Below are 23,893 nucleotides of genomic sequence, written 5' to 3' on the forward strand. Positions count from 1 at the left end.
CAAAAACACGGCCTGCGCCTAGGATTTGCGGTAGATAATGATAATTTTGGAATGGAATTCTTGGCTTTTCCCATTTCGTTTTCAGCCGTTTTTTTAAATGTATTTCGACCCGAATCTCGTTTTTTTTCAAAAAATGGATATTTCAAAAGAAAATCGTCTGTGAGAAAACGGCGAAATATATGGAAAAACGCCCGTCTACAGTAACGCACAACAGGCGTTGCGAAACCCGCTTTCTAGAACAAAATGCTTTGCTTCCCTATTTTGTTTTTCGTTGGTGTTGTGAATTGTGACCTCAATCTTTTTTCATTTCGAAGTTTTTGTTTTTCTGCTTTTATCATAATCACTTCAATTTTGAAGAGCAATTCATATTTCTAACCGAAGCATCAGTTTTCCCAGCTATTCGTTCCGACAGATGTTTCAAAGTGTAGATGAAGCAGCTTCTTCTATGCATCCATTATTTTCATATGTTCACTATGCCCGACGTTTATATTTGGCGACTCGCGCTATTGTAAGCACTCGGAGCCCATAAACTCATGCATGTCCCTGTCTCGCACAACAACTAGGCAGTTTCTTCTAACGTCCTTCACTCGTTTTCTTTTCTTCTCCCACTCTTCTCGCGCCCAACTACCCCAAAACATTTTGAAATCCGCGGGCACGCGCCTGTTTGCATTCGAGTTTGCGCAACTACACCGCCGGACAGCCAGGTCACATTCGCCGACAGCCGGGTCGCATGCGACCCGGCTGTCGAGTGTGCGACCCGCCCCGCCTATCGTCGCTCCCTCACCGCTCACTCGCATTCTCTTCCATTTTGCCACCGCCGTTTTCCGTTTCTCCCACTCTTTCGACTCTTCGAAACTGTTATCTTTTGGAGCTCCCACCTCTCCCTCAATATCTTTTCTCTCTTGCTAATGTTGCTCTTCTTCTGTTTGATAGGCGCTTCCAATCATTTTCCCCTGCCTGCAGTGTGTACTTTTATCGAAACAGAAGCCGAATGTTGACATGAAAGTTTTTAGGTGACGCATAACGCTTTTTGTAGTTCCCTTTCTCGTTTCAGTCAATGCATTCTTATCCTATAGCAGCACGTCAAGCTTTTTTCATGTAGCGCAAATATAGATCTCAACACGCAAAGATCAGTTTTGAAGTGAAGTGCTCCGCGCGTTGTTGATTATATTGTAAAGTTTCGAAGGGCTTCCTTATACGTGCATAGGTGTATCTACTTGAAACTGATTTGCTTTATTAGTGTGTTTTGTAGAATCTAGGACACTCTGCCTCGTAAACTATTGAGTAATTGCATCGCCTTTCTTCTGCCTCCCCTTATCTCTCCTTCTTTATGACCTTCGTATCGTTATTATAATAGTTGGGTGTGTGTTTTTCGGTTGTGAACCTTATTGTTTTACAGCCAAATCCGTCGAAAATGGTTGACCGCAAGGCTGTGATCAAGAACGCCGACATGTCCGATGACATGCAACAGGACGCCATCGACTGCGCCACCCAGGCTCTCGAGAAGTGAGTTACGGGCACTCTGAGGACAGCGATCGCATTTTAAACGCTTGAATAATTCGATAGCCATGGAAACACTTGGTCGTTTAGAGCAAAAGTGTAAAGAAATGTTGGCGAAGGGGGGCTGAGTGAGAGAAGCGAACGGCTCATCGTCTCGATTTAAACTAAACTGGACGGCAACAGCTGGGTGGTGTTTTGAGTCGAGGAGAGGTGGGCGAGTAGCCAGCTGATCTCGCACAAACTAAATCTCTTGCAAATCAAAAAATAAATTATTTTCTCTCAAAGGTACAACATCGAGAAGGATATCGCTGCTTACATCAAGAAGGAGTTCGACAAGAAGTACAACCCAACCTGGCACTGCATCGTCGGAAGAAACTTCGGAAGCTACGTGACTCACGAGACGAAACACTTCATCTACTTCTATCTCGGACAGGTCGCTATTCTGCTCTTCAAGTCCGGATAAATGCTTGTTCCCTGTAACCCCCACACATTCAATGATCTTTATATTGTGACTTGATCCACAGCGTGTACCTATCATGTAGGTGGCACGCGGTTCTCAATATGCTCTCCTGTTAAAAACCCAATCAAAAACCCCTTCCTTTTGCATTCTATTTATTTAGCACAAAACTTTCTCTCCAAACCTTTCAAATCAATCAACAAAAACCCTTCTTCTTCTTACATTGCCCTTGAGATAACTCATGATATTCTTTTCTCTTTCTTCAAAAAGTGTCTTTGTGCATAAGTTAAAAATAAAAGGATAGCTTTAAAACTGTTTGCAATATGTGCGATATCGTACCAAAAGTCGAAAATATATTTGACTAAAGACATGCAAACAGATAGTAACGTCTCCAGATGTCCAGAGCCGCAATGGAGGAAGTAGATGAGCGGGTTGCTGGGATGCTCCTCCCAGCTGCCATCGTCACTCGTCTCATGAAAGAAGAAAATATTTCTGGATCAAAAGAAGCTCGCGATCTCATCACTCGCGCTGCAGCAGTTTTTCTTATAAACTTGTCAGACGTCGCAGTGCAAGCTGCTCGCGAAGTGAAACAGAAGACGTTGTCTGCTGAGCATGTGCTGAAGGGGCTCCGAGATCTCGAACATAATTCCATTTACAATCATGTAAGAATTCAGACATCTGCTGTACCATATTCTTATTTTACAGTGCAAGCAAATCAACGACAATTGGAAAGTGCTTCGCCAACAAAAACTGCTTCAAAGAAAGATGGCCGATCAGCAGCAGACTGCTGAAGTCGAAATGGAAGATGAAGTCGTCGAAGAGGATGACATCGTCGAAGATACACCTGCTGATGATTCGATGATCTGAACATTACCCCCTTACTCCTTAAGAAGATTCTTGTAACATCATCTCATTCCGATTCTCACTATACGTGTTTTTAAATTTTCTCCACTTTGAATTTCACTTTGAATTAAAAAACCCCCGAATTTATTAAATATATCACATAGTTAAATTAAGGTTTAGGAGAAAAAAGCCCCGAAAATGTTCCCATCGCCAAATGAATTGGAATCAATATCATTATCACAAGGAAAGACAGCTGAATGATGGCTCTCAACTTCGCAAATCCATTATCCGGTGGTGTAAGGTTCGCCGCCGGAGCCGCCGATCGTTTCCACATCGTTTCCCATGATTCGAACTTCATCTCTCGTGTATTCCTCTTGAGACGGATCAAATCTTCACATCTGTTGGGAAATCCTCGCGAGAGTTCCACAATTTGACGACTCAGCTGGTTGGAATCCTCGAAGAGATAACCATTGACTCGGTCCCCGACCAGTTCATCAATACACTTGAATTTGAGAGCCAACGCTGGAATTTTCGCTCCAAACATATCGACAACTTTCATAGGAAGATCCAATCCAGAAGTGCTCGTGTGTAGAGAAATTCCTAAATCCGCGGATGCGAGAATCTTCGGATAATCATCGGCTTCTAACCATGGCGTCAGAATCTTCACATTTTTCAGGTCTTTCTTCTGAATGTTTTCCAGATATTTTGCTTTCAGCGGCCCTTTTCCAGTGATAATCAGCAGAATCTTCGGGAGCTCCTTATCGTTTTTTGCGGCCTCCTCGTAGTCTACAAGGGCGTCGAGCAGAATTTCAAAGCGTTCATCTGGAGTCCATGACGTGGAAGATAGAAGGACAAGGGGGCGATCAGGGAGAAGAGTTAGAGATCCATCAATCGACTTTCGTGTGAGAATTGTCTCGTTTGCCTTCGGAACTTCCCCTAGCTTTGAGTACAAGTCGTGGATTTCCAGAAGACTTGTGGGTCTGTAAATTTGTCTATTCAGGACACTTCCAGTTTATTCTTTTAACCTAAATTTCCACGTCGGCGGTCGATCGTAAAATGTGTTCGCTCTCACTCCCCATCGTTTCATTAAATCCCGTCGCATCGCATCAGTGACGCAGAGGTTGTAGTCGGATAATTTGCCGCAGATCCCCTCGAGAATTGAGACACCTTTCACAATTCTGAAAGATCTCATTTTCACATGGTGGCCTAGCTTTCGCAAGTTGAGTTTTCTAGGCCACCAAATATTATGGCCTAGATTGACCTGAATAAAACCTGCTGGGTTTTCTAAGTCATTCCTCATAGTGGCCTAGAAAACTGAACTTGTGAAAGTTAGGCCACCATTTAGAATGGCCTAGAATTGGCTTGATGGGTTTTTTTTTAGCAAGATGACCTAATTTCAAAAATTTTAGTTATCTAGCCCACCATAGTAAATAGCCTTAAACGTACTTTGTGAATGTTAGATCATTTTTAGACCATAAAATTGGTGGCCTAGAAAATGTCACTTTTAAAGGGAATTTCAGCATGGTCGCTGAGTTGAGCTTTCTAGGCCACTAATCTTTTGTATTTTTTCTGGGATTTGAGAGTGGGCGGAGCTCACGTCCTCAAAGGATCATGTGTTTTTCGTAATTATTTTTTAACCTATTTTTTCGGCTCTCCGACAATTTTCATTGTTCTTTGAGCGTTTTTGGATTTCTGTGAAAAATTATTTCGTTCGATTTTTCATGATTGCTCCTCTAAAGATTTTACCCACCGGAATCAAGCTCCGCCCACTTAAACAAGATTACTCACTTTCCCTTCGGCGATGTATCTCCATCGGCTATATTGTACTTATTCTGGAGAATCGAGTACATATAATTGTGCCAATCGATTGTGAACTTGGAGCACTTGATTAGCGAGATCAAGAAACAAACTATCGCCGTCGGTAATCCCGGCGGATTCTGCATTAGAATCACACGAAGATTGAATGCACTCGTTCTGAAAGCCATCGCCAAAAGCAGCGTAACAAAATTCCAAATCAATTTCAGAGGCAGCTGAACTATCGCAGGCAACGAATCCATGAAATCTGGGGGTGCGGGAATTCCGACGATTCTAGAAGAATTTTCACTTTTTGCAAATGGATGTCTTTTTTGAATTACTTGATCCTCGGATGATTTGTAATTTGTTCTCCGGGTATCGAATCGTAAAAACCAATGATTTTCACATCGAATCCGCCGTCAGCCAGCATTTTTGCATGGTTACACATCCGGGGACTTCTGCCAACGTCGCCGAGAACGACGACGGCTGCTTCGCTTCTGATTTCATCGTCTTCTTCTTTTGTTACCATTCTGTATCAATTTTTTTCATCATTTTTTCTTTGAGATTTTATAAATACAGGGATTTTCCGGACGGAATTCCAGTCATTGTTCGAAATTAGAGCTCATTTTGATTACGGTACTTCAAAGGCGCAGGCAAAAAGTTTTCTTGCGGGTTTCGAGAGAAATTACCGTAAAACCTGTATTAGAAGGGCCCTTCTAATTGAAGTGCCCCCCTAGAGACCTCACGAAAAATAGAAGTGCTCCCTCTATTTGAAGGGCCCCTCTATTTGTAGTACCCCCTCTAATTGAAGTGCCCCTTTGACTACCTCCTTTGATATTCAGTCGTTTTTCTGTTCTTTTGATTGAATTACTGTATGATTTTAAAAAATACTGGCACCTGAGAATTTGAATGCCGTGGCTCTAATACAGATGTTTCTCTCGTTTGAGCAATTTTCGCAATCAAGAATGGCGTTTTTGATTTGAAACATTCTAGACATTCTAGCGATCAAAATGTTATCAAAAAGTCTGAATTTTAATCAGAAAATCCCACTAAATTCAAAGAAGTTAATTTTGTTTAAGACAATGGCGGATTCAAGGACGACAAATCTGATAAATCGACACGAACGGCGCCCGCGAAATTTTGAAGTGCCAGCTTTTTTTTTAAATTCGACAATATTGGTGTTTTTGCTTTTTTTATATAGAAATTGTAATGGATTTTTAGTAGAACTTTTTATCACTGAAAAATTTATGCCCCTTCAACAGAAGATCCGTTCTCAGAGGACCCACGACAAAATCCAAGTGCCCCCTCTAATTGAAGTGCCCCCCTAGGGACCCACATGAAAAATAGAAGGCCCGGCCCTTCTAATATAGGCTTTACGGTACTTTTTTTAAAAAGTTTTTCGAAAGTTTTTATTAATTTTTCGCACTTTTCATATGGGAAACCGAGATTTCTGCTACCAATTTTTGAGGCTTTAAAAATTCCGGGATAACGTTAGTTTAAATAAATTAATGCGGACTGAATGCCATTTCGTCTAACCTTTTTATTAGCTAACAAAAGTTCATTTATCATATTCATCAAAACAGGGCAAGTATAAAGCTTATATGGGAGATTTCATGCTAAACGAACTATAAACTTTGGTGATGGGGGACACAAAAAGACATATTTGTATTAGAACAATAAACGAGATACAGAATTGTGATTTGTTTTTTGGGCCCTTTTTTGGGGTCAACAGAAACACATATCAGATCATTATGGGGAATAAAGTAAAAGGAACAAGAAGGGAATGATGCAACAGTAAATGAAATTGTGCCTGAGAATACGAAAAGGAGGTAGTGTAGGTAGTAACAAGTTGAGCTCCTATGCCTCGTTAAGAGTCTTGAGCTTCCCGATGAGCGTCTTCAACTCGGCCACAGCTTCTCTCGCTGGGATCTTGGCTCTCTTTCTGGAACTTGAAGGAATTAAGACATCTTTTGTAGCAATAACAAACTCACCCATCCTCCGAGTAGTTGCTCTTTCTGCCGTTAGATTGAGATTTGAGCTCACTCAATGAAACTGGCGGTGGAGTGATGGATCTTGGGAATGGTGGCGAGTTGAGAACGTCTATTGGAGACTCGCTGACGACGTCGATCGGAGAATCATCATCCAGAGAGTGTCGAGTGACGTTGGATGTGTTCGGGAGCCACGAGGACTGTAATTAAAAGTTCAATATTTTGATAGGATCTTAGGAGAACTAACTCTAGCCGGAGCAGTTGGAGTGTACATTGGAGTATCGGTCGAAGAGTGTCTGGAGGAGTTTAAATCCGGTATGAAGCTTGGGCGACGTTCAGAGAATGAAGAATGACGAGAGGATGAGGCGGACGCTGCTTCAGCAATCATCTTATCCTGGCGAGACATCGGAGGCATGTAGACACCCTTTTTCATAGCATTCACAGCTGGATCACTGGTACGACGGTCGTTAGATCTACGAGGTTCGGAACTTGGAGAGAACATTGCTGGAGAAGAAAGTTTTGGTCTGTTGTGCGGAGGTGATATGACACTGTATGGACTTGGACGACCTTCCAGACTTCGTTTCTTCGGTATATGTGGACTTTCTGAAGTGTCCACGCTGATGTTGTCATCTGGAAAATAGCAGAATTCATTGATTTTTTTTCAGAATCTCCCTTACACTTGGACCGTTTCGCTGGTGTCCGATGAGAGTCTTGATCTTCTTGGAAATGAGAATTCTCAGTATGATAGTGACTATATCTATCGTAAGGAGCGTGTGGAGTAGTCGGAGAGTCTTCATGCTCCATACTAGGCTCTCGGCTTTCACTTTCATCGCGCTTTGGCTCGAGCTTGTAGAGATTCTTCTCGATGTGCAATTCGACGTTCTGAAATTCGAAAAAGTTCATGAAAATAATTATTTTTTAATGTCCCACCGCTTTGGTCTTTCTATAAGCCGACTTGAGTTGTCCTGTACCCAACTTCATCATCTCCATTCTCGGATCATAGTTGTATGGATTGGAAACCACCGGATCGTTTTGAATCGGAGCAGTCGGAAGACCACCAACGTAAGCTGGCTTCTCAGGTTTCTTCTTCGATTTCGCATTCTTTCCACCGTGCGCAGCTCGGAGCTCAGCCTCGAGTTCACTATCTCGAAGACGCCGTTCCATTTCCTTCTTCTTCTTCTCCTTCTTCAGTTTTGCTTCCGTGGTGTCCTTCTCCGGCTTTGAACTCTTCTCCTTCTTCACCTTCTTCTCTTTCTTCTCCTTCTTCGGAGCAGCCTCTTTTTCTTCTTTCTCCTCTTGTGGCTCCTCTTTCGTGCTAGCCGATCCTCTGGTGCTGGAGCGTCTGGTGACTGGAGCAACATACTCTTCCTCTTCTTCCTCTTCCCCTTCCTCCTCTTCTTCTTCCTCCTCCAGCTCCTCCTTCACTACCTGCTCAGCTGGATCGTACTCCTCCATATCCTCGTCGTATTCTGGCTCAAAACCCAGCGAATTCTCTCTTATTTCTCCTCTTGGCGTTGGAATGTACTCCAGTGGTCCCGATGATGGTTGATGTGGAAGATGGATTCTAGAAGTTTCGTCCGGTTCATCAGACTCCAGAAGCTCATCCGGGAAGTCTTCCACTTTGAACTGCGACGCTCTTCTAGAATCCTCTATCGTGCGGACCGGTTCGAAGTCATAGTCGCCGGTCTCGATGGCAGCTCGAGTCTGAAAATATAGGATTTCGGGAACCTGATTTCAGGAAAACTGAGGGAAAACTTACATATCTTCGAGGCATGATTTGGTTGAATTGAAATGGTTTTCCAGTCTGTAAAAGAGGTAATTTAGGCGGTTAAAGTCGTAAAAAAGATAACGATAGTGAGAAGGTTTTGGCTCAAATAGAAATTTTAGGGGAACACAGGAAGCAATTTATTTGACAAGCAATTACACACGAAGAGAATAGTTACACGAAATCATTTAGAAACAATAATAAGGAGATATAAGTTAGTCGCCATATAGTGAGATATCTTAGCATAGAGATGCGTGAAAGAGAGAGACTTGTAGATTGTAGTGTGTGTCGAGGTGAGGTGATGGGTGTTGCTCTAGTTTGGAACAGGCTGAAACAGAAGAGAAATGCTAGATTAGAAAGGAATTTCGGCTGATAAATTATTATAGGAAACACATGGTTCAAACTGCTGTGGTTTGCGGATGCGCTCTGATGAGAAATGGTGTATCAGCGGGAAATTCATTGTTTTTTCATTGGCCTAAAAACTGTGACACGCCCCCTTTTTCATTAGAGCGCATTTTCAAACACTGTGGGAAATTTAGTATCACCCGTATGAGAAATTATTAGAGGAAAAGTTCTGACAACTTTTCAGTAAAGACAGAAATCAAAAAAATGCCCATTCTCGACACATTGGAGGTCGACGCAGCACACCAACCAACAACAAAAAGAGATAGATGAGAGGGACGAGGGGGAAGGAGAGAGAAAAGAAACGCAGACAGGTTCTCACTTCTCACTATCGACTTTTTATACCATCTTATTACTTACCAATTCGGCTCGTCGCTTCTTCAAAACCGTATTGAATAGATTGATCAGTGATGCGGGATGGCAAATTCCCTCGGCCACTTCCACACGGTTCTTACGACGGATGTAGGCGCCGAGGGCTTCGAGTTCTTCTAGAAGACGTGGTGAGATGCGGGACACTTCTTCGTCGTTGAAATAGACTGGAGGCTCGTGGCCGATGGGAAGCTTGTGATCCGGTACGGACTTGTTGCGGATGAAGTCGTGTTTCTGAAATTCGAGTAGATAATGGCAGTGAGTTGATTTCAAAAATTACCGAATTCCTATAGAAAATTAACGAATTCGTCGCAGCCAACAAGTCGATTTCTGCATCTCTACGCTCTTCGGCTTCTTCTGAAACTAATAGGATTTCTAAGCTTTTCAATGCTTCTGAGGCTAACTTTTAGTTTCTGGCTTCACATCCTCATCCTCTGCTTCCTCTTCTAGACCCGTAGCTTCTGTGTAGCTCATCTTGCTAATCATCGCATTGTCATAGTTGGAGCTTCCAGCGTGCATTGCGATCACTTTGACTTCTGGAGCTAACTTAGGCTTTAACATCAGAAGCAAACCATTTCACATACCGTCTTTCTCGCTCTCCTCCTCGTTCTTGACCATTTCAGAAGTAACCTCGACGTTATAGTCTTCGAACCTGATCTTTTTCAAGTGGCCGCCAGCGGCCTTCCATTTCTCACCGACGTAATCCAGCTTGGCATCCTCGACTAGAAGCGGTCGCACGTATTCTCGGCCTGTCCACTTTTTGACATAGTCAGCCATCACATAGAACAACAGTTCCTCGTTGTAAGGGAGACGGAATTTTCGAGTAATCTGGAAAGTTAGCAGAATACACTCTTGATGCTAGAACATTTGACTTACATTCAATTTGTTCTCTACTTGATAAACCCGCAATTGCGTTTGACACGAAAGCGAATGCAAAAAGTTGCCTCCGAATACCAAACTGTCATCTGGAGTATATACTGCGTGGATCCAGCCACTCGGAATCAGCATAGTGTCTCCTGGTTCTAGAACTGCCACGTGGCACGCTTCTACGGATCTTCCGAAGAAGGCGTTGTCGCTGACAGTTTTGATGAATTCCTGATAGATAAAGAAATTTGTCGCCGTTGGTGGAATCAGCCAGAAGACTTTGCGTCCCTTTAACACATGGTACCACACCGATGTTCCACTAAAATCGATGTGAAAGTCTGTGTAGCAATTCGCCACACTCATCAGGCAGTAGTTTTGAACTTTTGGAAATGTGTGATGAGGGAAATAGGACTTCTTCTCACGACCGTTAAATGAGATCCATCTTTGACGAAGTGCATCAGGCCAGATGTTTCCAACCCAGTCTATCTGTCGGACTAGTGCAGGAGAGTTGACCAGGTCTTCCAGTGGAGTGAGGGAATATTCCAAGGAGAGCACATTGTAGAGATTCTTCCTCTGATCCCGTGGGGTTCTGAAATTCACAAATTCAAGATAAAGAATAAATAAATGCAGAAAACTCACTTATAAAACTCTACAAACTCTTCAAGAGTCATTTTTACACTGCCCTGATCCTCCACTTGTACCACTTCGATCATACGATTTCCACCGACTAACTCTAGCACACTATCCACCGTAAACGTGGAAGGAGATGGTAACTTCATTCCTATCCTCGTTGGATCGCATCTGAAGTGGATTGGCTTCTCAAGACCATTCTCCTCATACCACTCGATAGTCAACTCTTCTGGCTCCATTGTATGGATGAATTCAGGATGTTGGAAAGTGGGATCGTTCATTAATTCTTCAAAATCGAACTTCACATTTCTTTGAAGTGTATCCTTGTCGAATTCTTTTTCGTCGCCACCCGAATCATTCTCTGGACTTGAGTCTCTCTTCGTTTTTTTCGTCCCTCGCTTGCTCGGCGTGCCTTTTCCTGATTTTCGTTTTGGCGGCATCTGAATTTCTAATTTTTGTAAAGTTGTATTCTTTAAAAAGGGCGAAAAATGAGGCAAGAAGGCATTCCGGAGCGTAATAATCGATAGAAGAAAAAAATCCCGCGGTACAACTTTAAAGGCGCACAACTACGATTTGTGTTGAAACTGTAACCGATAAATTACTACTGTAGACTAAAAGTATTGATTTTCTATTTTTTCTATAAATACCTCCATCAAAACTGGTATTTTATGCGAGAATCTTTCAAATTATAGTACTGATTGTGCTTAAAAATAGTTTTTTTTTCAATAAAATTTCAACTGATAGCCTATTTTCTACAGAGTTCTCTCTGAATAAACAAACAGAACGTGCAAATCATAATAATCGAAATTCTCTCCCTCTCTTGCGCAGCAGAAAAGGCGCCTTAGGGGTGACTGGCGTTTCCAACACCGCCTTTGTGTCTCTGCGACTCTATTGCTTCCGCCATAGGACTGCAATGTGTTCACTTTTGTTGATTGAAATGTCTTTTTAAAAATAATTTTCTAATTTTTGAAGGTTGTGGGCAAATTTAGAGGATTTTTTTTATTTTTAGAGTGAAATTTCAGATTGAACGTTCATAGATTCGGATTTTTGATGTTCCAACTCAACATTTTTGTTTACTTCCTGGCTCATTGGTCTTCTTGTAGACAACAGTTTTTGGTGAATTGTCTCTAATTAGTCGAAATTATCCCTAGCACCGTATCCTTCGGATTCCCCCTCACTCACAGATCTTCAGTGTCCACTGTCGACCACCCGGTCCACCAATTGCACCCTAGCAATAACGCTCCACTGTACCTCCCGCGAAAACGTGCACCATTCAAATATATTGGCTTATGTGCACAGTTTGGCGATTGGCTCCAGCCCCATATTTAACCGAAAAATCCCTAAACCATTATGCTTACCTTTATGAAATCTTGTCTTATTGATTTTTTTTCAGTTCTTCTAACTTCTTTAGATTAACCCCTTCTTATATTTAATTATTTTTTCCAGCGGTTGGACCAAAAAACAACAAAAAAGAATGAAAGTCGCCACCGCGAAGAAGCCAGCTACGGGTAAAAAGAGCCGTGCCGTCGCTGCACCATCTCCATCATCGAGCGATGTCGAAAATGCCACCCACAATACTCCACCACCGAAAAAGAGCTCAAGAGCCAAGAAACCAGTCGTTGCAAGCCACAAAATCACTGAATTCTTCCACGTACGACGAAGCACACGGAAGACTGGGAAACAGATCAAAATGGAGGCGCATGAGAATCTCCGAGACTTGGTTCTTAACAAATCCAACGAGGCGATTCTCGAAATCTATCTGGATGCTGTCAAGGGGAGAGGCATCAAAACGACAGTGAATTTCAGCAAAGGGGATTTCGTTTTGGAGTATATAGGTAACAAATTATTTAGGTATTTCGTTATAATCATTTTCAATAGTTTTTCAGGTAACATGATGGAATATTCCGAAGCGAAAACTGTCGAAGAAGCCTATTCCCATGAAGAAGTCGGATCTTATATGTACTTCTTCGAGCATAAAAACAAGAAGTGGTGCATCGACGCAACGGCCGAGTCTCCATTCAAAGGAAGATTGATCAATCACTCGGTCCTCCGACCCAATCTCAAGACCAAAGTGGTTGAGATTGATGGACGTCATCATCTTATCTTCGTCGCTCTCCGAGAAATCGAAGTAGGAGAAGAACTTCTGTACGACTACGGAGATCGATCGGCAGAGACTCTTGCCAACAACCCATGGCTTTTGAATACATAATTTGTGTTTTGTTTCATAAAAACGCCTACATCTCATCCTCTCTCGTGTTTCTCTTGAAAAAACAATCATCTCATAACTTTGTCTCCCCACTTTGAAAAACTTTCAAAAAGTTTCTGTAAAATTCCTCCTATTATATATTCAATTGCAAAACCATGATCAGAGTACAAATCTTTCACCATTTTGTCTGAAATTTTCAACATCTGAAACCTATCATAAAGCGTATTAATCCCCATTTTCCGTATTCTCAATGACAGGTGTATCCAAGAATCCGTATCTGGAGAAAAGAAGAAGTGTGAAAATTTAGAAATTTAGAGAGTTTTCCAGTGAATATGCATCCTATTCTGAACGTTGTCGTCGTCAGTTTTCATCACAAACGGGGGTGTGAGGTAATAAACAGTTTTTTGGAATTCAGAAAGCAAGAAAAACTACTTCGTGTCGAAACCAGAAGACACTTAAGAAAACATGCGCCTCTAATACAGTATCTTTAAGTCCTATTTTTTCAGTTTTTCGACGATTCTCATAGTTTTTTCAACAATTTTCATAATTTTTTATCAAAAAACGGTGAAAATCGTCAAAGAATCAAGAAAACAATGAACAATCGATGGAAAATCTAAAATTTGAAGCACTGGGTACTGTATTAAAGGCGCATGTTGCAAGCGTATTCAAAACTAAGTCGTGTCGATGTCCGAGGACGCATGCGCCTTTAATACAGTACTTTTGATCATATTTCTTATGGGGTTATTCATTAGTAAAAAAATGCAAAAAAATGCAAAGAAATACTAATGAATAACCCCATTAACTTTTCGATGATTTTCATAGTTTTTTCAATGATTTTCATCATTTGCTTCTGATTTAAATAGATCGAAAAAACTTTGAAAATTGTTAAAGAATAAGTGATCCATGCATCAAAAACATAGTTCATCAGCCGAAATAGTTGAAATTTTCATTTTTGTCACTCTCAGGTTGAATATTCGCACCCAAAACTAGATGGTTCCGGTGAAGCAGGACTCCCAGACGAATGGCACCTTCTCCCGTCGCTAGCATTACCAGATGGAGTCCATAATTGCCAAAAAGACACAATATTCTTCCTGCTGCCCTCAAAAGAGGAACCCAGAAAGTGTGTATTCGGAATTTCGTGTTATCGACAAATCGATTCAAAGGAATTGCTGAACAAATCCGACGATGTGACGAGAGCAAGTGTCCAAAAAGCAGTCTGTGTTCTCTCAAGAATACCACTTTTCGGTCCATTAAAAGCCAAGCTGGAAGTGATAACTCAAGCGTATTTCGAGCAGAAAGACTTTTCAAAAGTGGATGTTCTAGCTCAGATGTACACGAATCTCTGTGATATATTTGATGAGAATCTGACTGGAGAATACTTTTCTAATTTGGCTCATCATGGTTAGCTTGTTAATGAGTGGTACTGATAGCTAAGATTTCGATAGTTTCAGAAATATCGATTCAAGAGCTGTTCGTAAGATTCCGCCATCGAGCTCTCCTCCTTTTCAAACTGTTTCTTCTGGAAAGAAAAGTGTTGTTCATCGCGCCAACTGGCCTTCGACTAGGAGAAACTATGTTGGCAATTGTTTCGATGTTTCCAAGTTGGTGAAAATTATTAGGGTCAAATCGATAATTTTGGGAATTTCAGAACTACTAGAAGAAGGGCTCTACTATGCGACAATCGGTGTGAACACGAATGACAAAACCAAAGCTGTGAATCAAGAAAAAAAGAGTTCGGATATAGTGATAGAGGAAGATGTCGGGGTACAACTAACACGATATGATCCATTGAAGGAGAAGGATTCGTGTGGATTCCCATTAAGCCTTTTCACCCAAGGATGCTCTTTTGATCCGTATCTTTCTATTCAGTCGATGGATTATATCTCGAAGACTCAGAGTTGTATTGTTGGCGCCACAAATGCACTTTTTGCTGTGAAAAAGGATTTGTTCGATGTGATTGTGAAGGTAAATAGGTTCATATAATCATTTTTTTAAATTCTGACTCATTTCCGATCGAAGACGACGGTTCCCTAGTCCACAATCACATTGAATTCGTCAATGACTCTGCGTTAGAAAGAGTCCTCGCTTTGACTTCTGCCGACCTCCGTTTTGCTGACTTCGTTCTGAAAAAAGTGGAAGAACAGATGAAAACGTCAACTTCAGAATTCGACGGAAGTGATGAATGGATTCGGCTGCAAATGAAGAACTACCTTCTTGGACTCGTCGCCACTTCACGATCGGACCTACAAGCCGCAGTTCCTCATTTTGGAGTTGCCTTTGTGAATGAGTGGAGACGAACGAAGAATCACAAGATTTGGGTGGCAAATAAGCATGAGGACTTGGCATCTGTGCCTCCAGGGCACATGTTCTCGGAACAAATGGGCGTTTATGATGTATATTTACGATTCGAGCATGCTGTGAATGGTGTTGAAGGAGCGTCCAAAGTGATTGGAACTGTAAACACTGCTGGAAAGAATTTAGGAACAAGCATTGGAGAGACTGGCAGTCGAGTGAAGGCGAAATTCACAAACTGGTGGAATCGCAAAAATCCAGCAGCCCAGGAGGGAATCGAGCAGGCTGAAGAGCCGCAATCGGAATAATTTTTTGAAATATGTATTTTTATTGCATTTGTATTTAGAATCGATCCAATACTCGTCTTTGTCTCTTTCTATTATCCATACAATTTTGATCTCTAGTTGATCGCCTCTTATCCGGTTTTCAGAATAATTCTAATCAGTTTCTTTCTTTTTTTCAAATGAAAGTATATCTTTTTCCTTTTCCAGATTTGTGATGTAATGTGTTCATAGATATATTTTCAAACTTCCAACAGTTGACTTGTGGTCAGTGATCGTTGATGTTTCGATTTTTGAAGGCAAAAGAAAAGACAAACAAGTGGTGTTTGTCGATAGGAGAGAGAACTTCATTTAGATGAATCGAAGAACATTTTGAAGCTGATTCTATCTAAATATTGGATTTTTCTTAAAAATTAATTTTCAAATTTGTTTGAAGAACCTTTTTTTCTGTTTATATTTTCGTTTTTTTCCGGTCAGGAACGTTTTTTCTGCATTTTCTTCCCCAAAAAAAAACAGATCAAAAGATATTTTGTCAGCCAATATTTTCTCAAAACTTTCAAGTCGAAAGTCAGTTCATTTTTCTTGGAAAGTCTATTTTCGTGGCGAAGCCCAATACAAAATTATAAGCTTGCGCCTTTTTCTGTGGATTTATGAGATTACTGTATTTCGTGGCTAAGCCCAATAGACATTTGGAAAGCTTGCGTCTTTCGAGAGTACTGTAATTAATCGAATTTTCCTTTTTTTTCGCCGAAAAACTCCTTTTTCCGAATTTTTTAGCTTGAAAATTCACTTATGGGTTGCCCTTCGCCCTCTCTTCCCTGTCTAGTGTGTAGCCCTCTCCCTCATGGGTCATCTCGGTGTTCGTTGTACTTTGCCCCCTCTCACGTCTACCCGTCTTATCTCTCATTTACTCAACACGTACACACACAGACACACTTATTTTTTCTGTTGATTGCTGCTTACCACACAACAATCAACCTATTTTTCTTTTTTTTTAACAATAATTTTTTGTTCAATTGCAAAATTGACCAAATCTTATTTTGTATCAGGACGAATGTTCCGTCCGCTCGAGTTGTTGTTGACTTGTTTTTTTTCTCTCTCGGCTGCTGCCAATCGATGTTGTCTCTTCCCCATTGTGTTGTTGTCTGCAGACCTTTTTGTTGATATCTCCACGTTTCGCCAGCCGACCAATTCTTCATTCATTCTCATCACTTGAATTATCTCGAAATCCAATTTTCCAGAATGCGGATAAGCGGTGTCACACTGTTTCGCGTCTCCTCACAGCTTCGCAACGTCGTCAACGGACAATGGACGACTACTCACTACACAATCAAGGATCGTGCCACTGATCCTCGCTGGAAAGATGTGGATATGTCGAGAGAAAGCGATGTTTATGATGTTGTCATCGTTGGAGGAGGTCCATCTGGTCTATCAGCTGCGATTCGGTTGAGACAGCTGGCGGAGAAGGCCCAGAAAGGTATTTAGGTCGACTTAATGTGAGATATTTACTTTTTCTTAAATTCAGAACTCCGAGTCTGTGTCGTCGAGAAAGCGTCGGTGATCGGAGGACACACACTGTCCGGAGCTGTAATTGAGACGCGTGCACTCGACGAGCTCATTCCAAATTGGAAGGAACTCGGAGCTCCTGTCCATCAGAAGGTCTCTTCTGAATCTATCGCTATTCTAACTGAAACTGGACGTATCCCGGTCCCAGTGTTCCCTGGAGTGCCACTAGCCAACCATGGTAATTACATTGTTCGTCTTGGAAAAGTGGTTCAATGGCTTGGAGAGCAAGCAGAGGCTGCTGGAGTCGAAGTTTGGCCAGAAATCGCTGCCTCTGAAGTTCTTTACAACGAGGATGGAAGTGTGAAGGGAATTGCTACAAATGACGTTGGAATCGGGAAGGATGGAGCGCCGAAGGATGGATTCGCACGTGGAATGGAATTCCATGCAAAATGTACGATCTTCGCTGAAGGATGTAGAGGGCATTTGAGTAAGCAGGTTTTGGACAAATTTGATTTGCGATCTCATGCGATGACCTATGGAATCGGGTTGAAGGAGTTGTGGGAAATCGATCCAGCTAAGCATAGACCAGGATATGTGGAGCATACTATGGGATGGCCATTGGTAGGGTGTTTAGGATCCAAGATTCATGATTATTTGTCTTTCTTTCAGAACGTTGATCAATACGGAGGATCCTTCCTGTACCACATCGAAGACGCTGGACAACCGCTCGTCTCTGTTGGATTCGTTGTCGCCCTAGACTACGCCAATCCCAACATGAATCCATACAAAGAATTCCAAAAGTACAAAACTCATCCATCGATTTCAAAACAACTAGAGGGAGGCAAAATAATCGGTTATGGAGCACGTGCTCTGAATGAAGGAGGCTTCCAAAGTATCCCGAAATTGCACTTCCCTGGAGGATGTCTTGTCGGATGCTCTGCTGGATTCTTGAACGTCGCCAAACTGAAGGGAACTCATAGTGCGATGAAGAGTGGAATGGTTGCAGCTGAAGCGATATTTGAAGAGCTTCAAGCGAAAGGAGAGGATGTTCAAACTATTGATCCTGCGAATTATGATAAGAATGTGAGGGATACTTATGTTGTGAAAGAGCTCAAAGCCACTAGAAACATTCGACCATCATTCAACACTTCTCTTGGATACATCGGAGGATTGATCTATTCTGGACTCTTCTATGTATTTGGTCGTGGAATGGAGCCATGGACTCTTGGACACGGAAAGAAGGATAATGAGAAATTGATTTCTGTTAAGGATGCCAAGGAGATTGACTATCCAAAACCAGATGGAAAATTGACTTTCGATCTTCTCACGTCTGTTTCCTTGACTGGAACCAATCATACTGAAGATCAACCAGCTCATTTGACGCTGAAAAATGATCAAGTGCCAGTTGATGTGAATTTGGCTGTGTTTGGAGGACCAGAAGCTAGATTCTGTCCAGCTGGTGAGTTCCGAATTTTTGGAATAGCGAAAATTCCGTCCATTAAAAAAATACATCAAACTATGTAGAAAAAAAGTTGATTCATAGCGAAAAATCGCTTCGAAAAGCGAAAAATCTCAGTTTTCGTCCATTTCTGGTAGCTTCTAGAAGGGTCTGGAACTGTTTTTGGATTCCCACCAAAACTGAAAACTCTGAAAATTTTGCGGTATTTGCAAAAATTTTTAGACCTTTTCAGGTTTATCAACCATTTTCGAAGATTCTTTTTCGATTTTTTCGAATTTTTACTTCTGAAATCTGATGGAACAGTGTCTGATTACTGTAGATTACTGTAGAAAACCTAGTTTTAAAAAGCCTTTCTTTGCAAATACAACCACGTCGAAATGCACACAACAACTTTCTTGCAACAAAAAAACGACATAAGGAAATAAGCTTTCTACAGTAACCTACAGTAATCTTCACGAACATCATCCTGTGAAACTTCAGACAAAAAATCCGGAAAAATCGAAGAAGAATCTTGAAAAATAGCTGAAAACCCTAAAAAGGTCTAGAATTTTTTTGCGAAAAAACGCAAGAAAATCAATCTTGACATTTTGGATTTTTAGAAAATTCCGATGTTGAAAATTTCGGAAATATTCGATTTTTTAAATTTCAGAATTTTGGAAAATTACGTTTTGAAAATTTCGGAATTCCCGGAAAATTCCGATTTGGACTTTTCGAAAAGATTTGATTTTTTTCAATTTTAGGATTCCGAAATTCAGAAAAAATTTTGGATTTTTGAAATTTCGGAATTCCGATTTCCGTTCCAAATATCCCTGACCAAAAAAACAATCGATTCTTTCCAGGAGTCTACGAATTCGTCCCTTCTGAAGCCGACGAAACGAAGAAGCGTCTCCAAATCAACGCTCAAAACTGCATTCACTGCAAAACCTGCGACATCAAGGATCCCCAGCAGAACATCAACTGGGTGACACCAGAAGGAGGCGGCGGACCGAAATACGAGGGAATGTAGAACTCAAAGATCTTCTTATTTGTAAAATTTCGTGTATTTATTTATTTGCCAGAACCCAGAATCATCGATTTTTATCCTTATCCAAACAATGAATAGAATTTAGAATCGTCTTTATTGAGATTGATATCTGATACAGACAGTGAGAACTTTTTGAAAGTTGAAACAATATTATTACTCGTTGAATACCCAGATGTTTTCATCGTTTCCCTCGTTACAATGATCGAGGAGCGCTTTTCTGCGTTGCTCCACATAGCGAGATTTGTCCTGGACCTTCTGGCGCAGGGTTATGAGATTCTCCCGATCCAGATCTCGTTCCAAAAACCCGGAGAGCTGCTCAGTGGCCTGTTCGAGATCATTTTGGTTCGCTTCGAACATTATCGCATTGTTCTCTCGTTTCAAATAGAATGCGAAGGCGTAGGTGTACTTCAGAGTGTGACGACATTCCGAGAGTACTTCGACAGCTTTTTGCAGGAATTGAACTTCAACCCAGGTCATCGACAGCTGCTGCATTTCTTCCATTTTTCGTGCGATTTTCTCTTTGAGCTGAAAATATAAGAAATAAAGTTTTGTTTGAATGTGAGTGTATTAAACACAGGGTTTTTTCTATCTTTGCAAGCTCGCTCTATTGATAAGGGGGCGGGGCGAAGCTTTTTCAAATTTTCAAAAATGAAAAAATTCTCCCCTAAAACTAGAGATCTTGTTTCGGTGAAGAGACACAGAACATTTCGGTGAAGAGACGATATTTTGGTGAAGAGACGCAGACAACGAAATGGCTGAGGATCAAACGTTTGATCCTCAGCCATCAATTTGGCTACGGCCACGCCCTTTTATCAATAAAGGGATTTGCATAGCTAGTTGAACAAACACAGTGATTAAATCGAGGATTACTGTAGGAGGCAAAGTACGCAAACGCTGTGTGCATTCGAATTGCGTACATTTGCGTACCGTACCTGTTATAGAGTTATTCAAGTTACTGGCAAAAAAACCTTTAAAAATAGCAAAAAAAAAACGCCGCGAATACTCTGAAACTTTTGAGGAAACTGGGGAAAAAACTATAAGGAACATATTGTCAAGGCTGGAATTTCAGACGAATTTTGGCAATCTGGTCCCTATAGTTTTCTCCAGTTTTCCACAAAGTTTCAGCCAGTTTTTGCCACTTTTCAAAGGTTTTTTTACAGGTTTTCATAAGGGGTACGAAGAATTCAAGAGTTTTCGGAATCTAAAGCGAAGCTTACCTTCTTTTCCAATTTGAGACTTCTCTCATGTCCAATGTATCGGTTATAGTAGAAAAGATATCTCTCAAGACTGACACGAGATTTCTCCCGATCAGTTTTTCCCTCATTTTTCTCTCGGAATCTGCAAAAAATAATGAATAACTGCTTCAAAAAATTCTCAGTCTTACGTATTGCAACTATGGGCTCCTTCGTTTTTCCATGAGCCAAAGCACATCCAACAGAACTCATATCGACAAGCAGTGTTCTCACATCGCATATAATTGCATCCTCCATTCTTCTCAATCGGCGCAGAGCATTTTGGACAATCTTTAGTGTTTGCGTGGATCCAGTTGAATGTTTCACTATCATCCATACATCTCTTGAGCCACTTTCTCAGATAATTACAGTCTATTGGTTCATGTCCCTCATTTCCGCAGGTGAAACAGAAACGGGTCCCGCATGGGCAGACAATGAGGCGAGATTCAGATGGTTGATGGACTTTGACAGCTTTCAGACAATTTTCTCCTGGACACCATTTTATAGTCTTGCTAACTCTGACAAAACTGTTGACTAGAACTCGTCGATAAGAGGCGATTCCAATTGGGTCACCTATAAACTGTTCGACTTGTGAGTCCTCGATTATCAGCTTGCAATTTGGTGTCATGCATTCGATTTCACTCTGTCCTTCCTTGATTTTCTCGGTTACATAAGCCTTCCAACATTCACTGCATGCCTTGTGGTTGCAAGCGGGTCCAGTGAGTCTTCCTTCCATACAACAGATCTGACAGTCTTCCTCTTCGCTTTCGGAAACTGATCGACTTGGAAGAACATGGGCTTCGATTAGGAAGGAAACGGCATCAGAACTCTCGTAGAATCGGTCCAGAAGAGCGTCTTTGTTCCATTTGAACTTCTGAAGAAGAACTCGACAGATATCAGGGCTGACTTCTAGAACATCCTGAAGATCCGCAATCGCCACTTTCATTTCTTCTTCCAAATCTTCGAATTTCATAACCTGAAGCTTTAGCAATTTTTGTAAAAGAAAACTCTGATAGTTCGCTTACCTCATCTTCGAGAAATTCTGGCTCCGAGTCGCTGTCCTCCATGAATAATTCCTCGTCGATTTCCATTCTGAAATTTTAGGGAAATTTCGAATTTTCAGACAAAAGATAAAGGAGCAAACGAGAGGACAACAAGAAATCGTTTCAAGACCCAATCAATAATGTTCCTTTGAGTACGGTATTTTTTCCGGTGTTTTCCACATTTTTACTATGAAAACACTTTTTTCTACTCTAAAAAAATGATGAAAGTCCTAAAAAAACAAAAAAGTTCAATTTTTAACTACAGTACCATTTCGTTGCGAAACCAAATTGAGTATTGAACGTTGCGCCTTTAAGTTTACTGTAGTTTTTTTTTGAATTTTTAAATTTCAAAAAATGGATGACTGCGATTGTTTTTTTTAAAATTTCTATGAAAGCAAAAAATTCGATAAAAACCTGAAAAAGCGAAAAAAATTTTTTCAGCAACAATAATATTTCGTTGCAAAACCCAATTTAGTTTCGAGCGTTGCGCCTTCAAGGTTACTGTAGTTTTTTAAATATTCGAAAAAAGAAAAAAAAATCGAATTCAAATGGAAAGGAAAATTGCTAACTGTTGCTCTGATGACGAATTATATACTAAAAAATTGTATCGGATTTCACAATATTTATGCTTGAAAACATGTTCTTTATCAGTTAAAAAGGAAACAAATACCGGAAAACAAAAGAAAAAGCATCAAAAAAAAGAATACTGATTATCTCATGTAACAAGAATCTTGTATAAACGTCTTCTTTATTACCAAATCAGCAGAATTTCCAGCTCTTCTAAACAATCAATAAGTAAACACCTTTCTGGCACCCTCCTCTATTCACATGCTCTCTCGTCCCCCGTCTGTCTGTGTCGCTGTCGTACTCTGCGTCTGTCTGTGCGCATGTTGTGTTTGTACTCCGCAGATGCTTCTTCGTCTGTCTGTGTGCATGTATGTCTGTCCCTCTCCATCTGACCTCTTCTCTGCTTCCGGCAACGTTTCCCCTCTTTGAATTATCCTCTCTCTCTCTCTCGGCCTAATTTTGAAATTATTATTATTATTCAAGATGGCCTATAACGACGGTGATATGAAAAAGCTGCTGGATGCGATAGTTAGCGAAGGCACTGGAGTTGAAGCTGAGAAGTTACAACAAGAGGAAGAGTCGGACAGTGGAGAGAGCACAGACAGTGAAGAGAAAGAAGACGAAGAAGAATTCAAAAATCTCATCACTTCAGTGCCAACGTTAGTGTTTCTAAAATTAGAATATTTCTTATTAAAAAAAAGAAATTCCAGAAATGACCAGCCAAGCACATCTGATCCAGCTGCCTTCGACTTAAACGCGTTTCTCACCACTGCTCAGAACCTTTTTCCACACTCCCCGACTGCTGAGGAGACTGAACAGCCAACCACGTCGAATGAATACCTTCAACACCTTCTTGTGCCAAAAGAAGATAACGAAGCGCCAGAATTAGATGCCGAACCTGCTAAACCGAAAACTCATCGTCAAATCAAAGATGCAGAGAGAAAAAGAGATAGAAGATCTCGAGAGTCTGCAGAAGAAACAGCTCGACGTCTTCAGCAGGCTCAGGAGTACAAGAAAAGAAGAATCAGCGTTGAGTCGAAAGACGAGCAGAAGCTGCGATTGTCGATAGACGCTGCTCGAAAGCGTGCGGAACGTAACAATGAGTCTGAGGAACAAACAGCAATCCGGAAAGCAAAAGCTGCTGAACAACGACGAAAATATATTCAAAACGAGTCATTCGAGAAAGCAGAGGCAAGAAAAGCCAAGGATGCTGAGAGAAGACGTCAGGCTTTAAAGAAAGAAACACCAGAACAAGCTCAGCTTCGACGGGAGAAGAATGCGCAGCGACGACGTGAGAGTCTGAAGAACGAGTCTTTCGAAGCAGCTGCTGCAAGACGAGCTGCGGATGCTGCACGACGTCGTAAGCAGATTCAATGTGAAACGGAGGAGCAGAGGGCAATTCGAAAATCAACGGATGCCGCGAGAAAACGGGATCTTCGTCTGACGAAAGCTAAATAATAAATTTTAATATACTTGTTTTTGCATTTAAAGATATTCTTTATCCCAGTTTCATGTCTTTCCATAATATTATTTCTACTAGAAACCCAATTTCGACCTAATAAACCGATTGTGTGCTATTTGACCTTGTGCTCTCTGGAAAACGTGGGATGACATCGTTATCAATTGTCGGCGATAGCGGTCAAACTCTTTGGCTTTTCAAGGTTCGCATTC

The 23,893-nt window shown here is 41.2% G+C and overlaps 9 protein-coding genes across 9 annotated transcripts; 6 read left to right on the forward strand and 3 right to left on the reverse strand.

Annotated features, from left to right (window-relative positions):
- Positions 1 to 1,414: 1,414 nt before the first annotated feature.
- Cbr-dlc-1 lies at positions 1,415 to 1,963 on the forward strand (the record flags this gene model as incomplete). The annotated part of the gene is made up of 2 exons (XM_002634650.1): positions 1,415 to 1,506; positions 1,786 to 1,963. 2 exons carry the CDS (start codon positions 1,415 to 1,417, stop codon positions 1,961 to 1,963), a joined length of 270 nt encoding a protein of 89 aa, XP_002634696.1.
- Positions 1,964 to 2,352: 389 nt separating this feature from the next.
- On the forward strand, positions 2,353 to 2,824 carry CBG19681 (the record flags this gene model as incomplete). Its single annotated transcript, XM_002634649.1, has 2 exons — positions 2,353 to 2,619; positions 2,663 to 2,824. 2 exons carry the CDS (start codon positions 2,353 to 2,355, stop codon positions 2,822 to 2,824), a joined length of 429 nt encoding a protein of 142 aa, XP_002634695.1.
- A 145-nt stretch (positions 2,825 to 2,969) lies between these two features.
- On the reverse strand, positions 2,970 to 5,123 carry CBG19680 (the record flags this gene model as incomplete). The annotated part of the gene is made up of 4 exons (XM_045243583.1): positions 2,970 to 3,780; positions 3,826 to 3,978; positions 4,589 to 4,888; positions 4,936 to 5,123. 4 exons carry the CDS (start codon positions 5,121 to 5,123, stop codon positions 2,970 to 2,972), a joined length of 1,452 nt encoding a protein of 483 aa, XP_045096841.1.
- A 1,328-nt stretch (positions 5,124 to 6,451) lies between these two features.
- Positions 6,452 to 10,851, reverse strand: CBG19679 (the record flags this gene model as incomplete). Its single annotated transcript, XM_045243584.1, has 12 exons — positions 6,452 to 6,536; positions 6,586 to 6,782; positions 6,830 to 7,212; positions 7,260 to 7,464; positions 7,513 to 8,286; positions 8,342 to 8,386; positions 9,110 to 9,352; positions 9,399 to 9,475; positions 9,523 to 9,654; positions 9,703 to 9,946; positions 9,995 to 10,571; positions 10,622 to 10,851. The coding sequence occupies 12 exons, from the start codon at positions 10,849 to 10,851 to the stop codon at positions 6,452 to 6,454; spliced, it is 3,192 nt and encodes a 1,063-aa protein (XP_045100764.1).
- A 1,235-nt stretch (positions 10,852 to 12,086) lies between these two features.
- Positions 12,087 to 12,821, forward strand: Cbr-set-1 (the record flags this gene model as incomplete). The annotated part of the gene is made up of 2 exons (XM_002634646.1): positions 12,087 to 12,447; positions 12,499 to 12,821. 2 exons carry the CDS (start codon positions 12,087 to 12,089, stop codon positions 12,819 to 12,821), a joined length of 684 nt encoding a protein of 227 aa, XP_002634692.1.
- A 329-nt stretch (positions 12,822 to 13,150) lies between these two features.
- CBG19677 lies at positions 13,151 to 15,418 on the forward strand (the record flags this gene model as incomplete). The annotated part of the gene is made up of 5 exons (XM_045243585.1): positions 13,151 to 13,207; positions 13,784 to 14,219; positions 14,270 to 14,419; positions 14,467 to 14,718; positions 14,838 to 15,418. The coding sequence occupies 5 exons, from the start codon at positions 13,151 to 13,153 to the stop codon at positions 15,416 to 15,418; spliced, it is 1,476 nt and encodes a 491-aa protein (XP_045096840.1).
- Positions 15,419 to 16,633: 1,215 nt separating this feature from the next.
- Cbr-let-721 lies at positions 16,634 to 19,362 on the forward strand (the record flags this gene model as incomplete). The annotated part of the gene is made up of 4 exons (XM_002634644.1): positions 16,634 to 16,868; positions 16,917 to 17,518; positions 17,567 to 18,356; positions 19,196 to 19,362. 4 exons carry the CDS (start codon positions 16,634 to 16,636, stop codon positions 19,360 to 19,362), a joined length of 1,794 nt encoding a protein of 597 aa, XP_002634690.1.
- A 171-nt stretch (positions 19,363 to 19,533) lies between these two features.
- CBG19675 lies at positions 19,534 to 21,703 on the reverse strand (the record flags this gene model as incomplete). Its single annotated transcript, XM_002634643.1, has 4 exons — positions 19,534 to 19,905; positions 20,598 to 20,718; positions 20,765 to 21,588; positions 21,638 to 21,703. 4 exons carry the CDS (start codon positions 21,701 to 21,703, stop codon positions 19,534 to 19,536), a joined length of 1,383 nt encoding a protein of 460 aa, XP_002634689.1.
- Positions 21,704 to 22,705: 1,002 nt separating this feature from the next.
- Positions 22,706 to 23,680, forward strand: CBG19674 (the record flags this gene model as incomplete). Its single annotated transcript, XM_002634642.1, has 2 exons — positions 22,706 to 22,881; positions 22,933 to 23,680. The coding sequence occupies 2 exons, from the start codon at positions 22,706 to 22,708 to the stop codon at positions 23,678 to 23,680; spliced, it is 924 nt and encodes a 307-aa protein (XP_002634688.1).
- Between the last annotated feature and the right edge of the window lie 213 nt (positions 23,681 to 23,893).

The sequence above is a fragment of the Caenorhabditis briggsae genome (genome assembly GCF_000004555.2).
Source record: "Caenorhabditis briggsae complete genome, chrIII, whole genome shotgun sequence".
NCBI lineage: Eukaryota > Metazoa > Nematoda > Chromadorea > Rhabditida > Rhabditidae > Caenorhabditis > Caenorhabditis briggsae.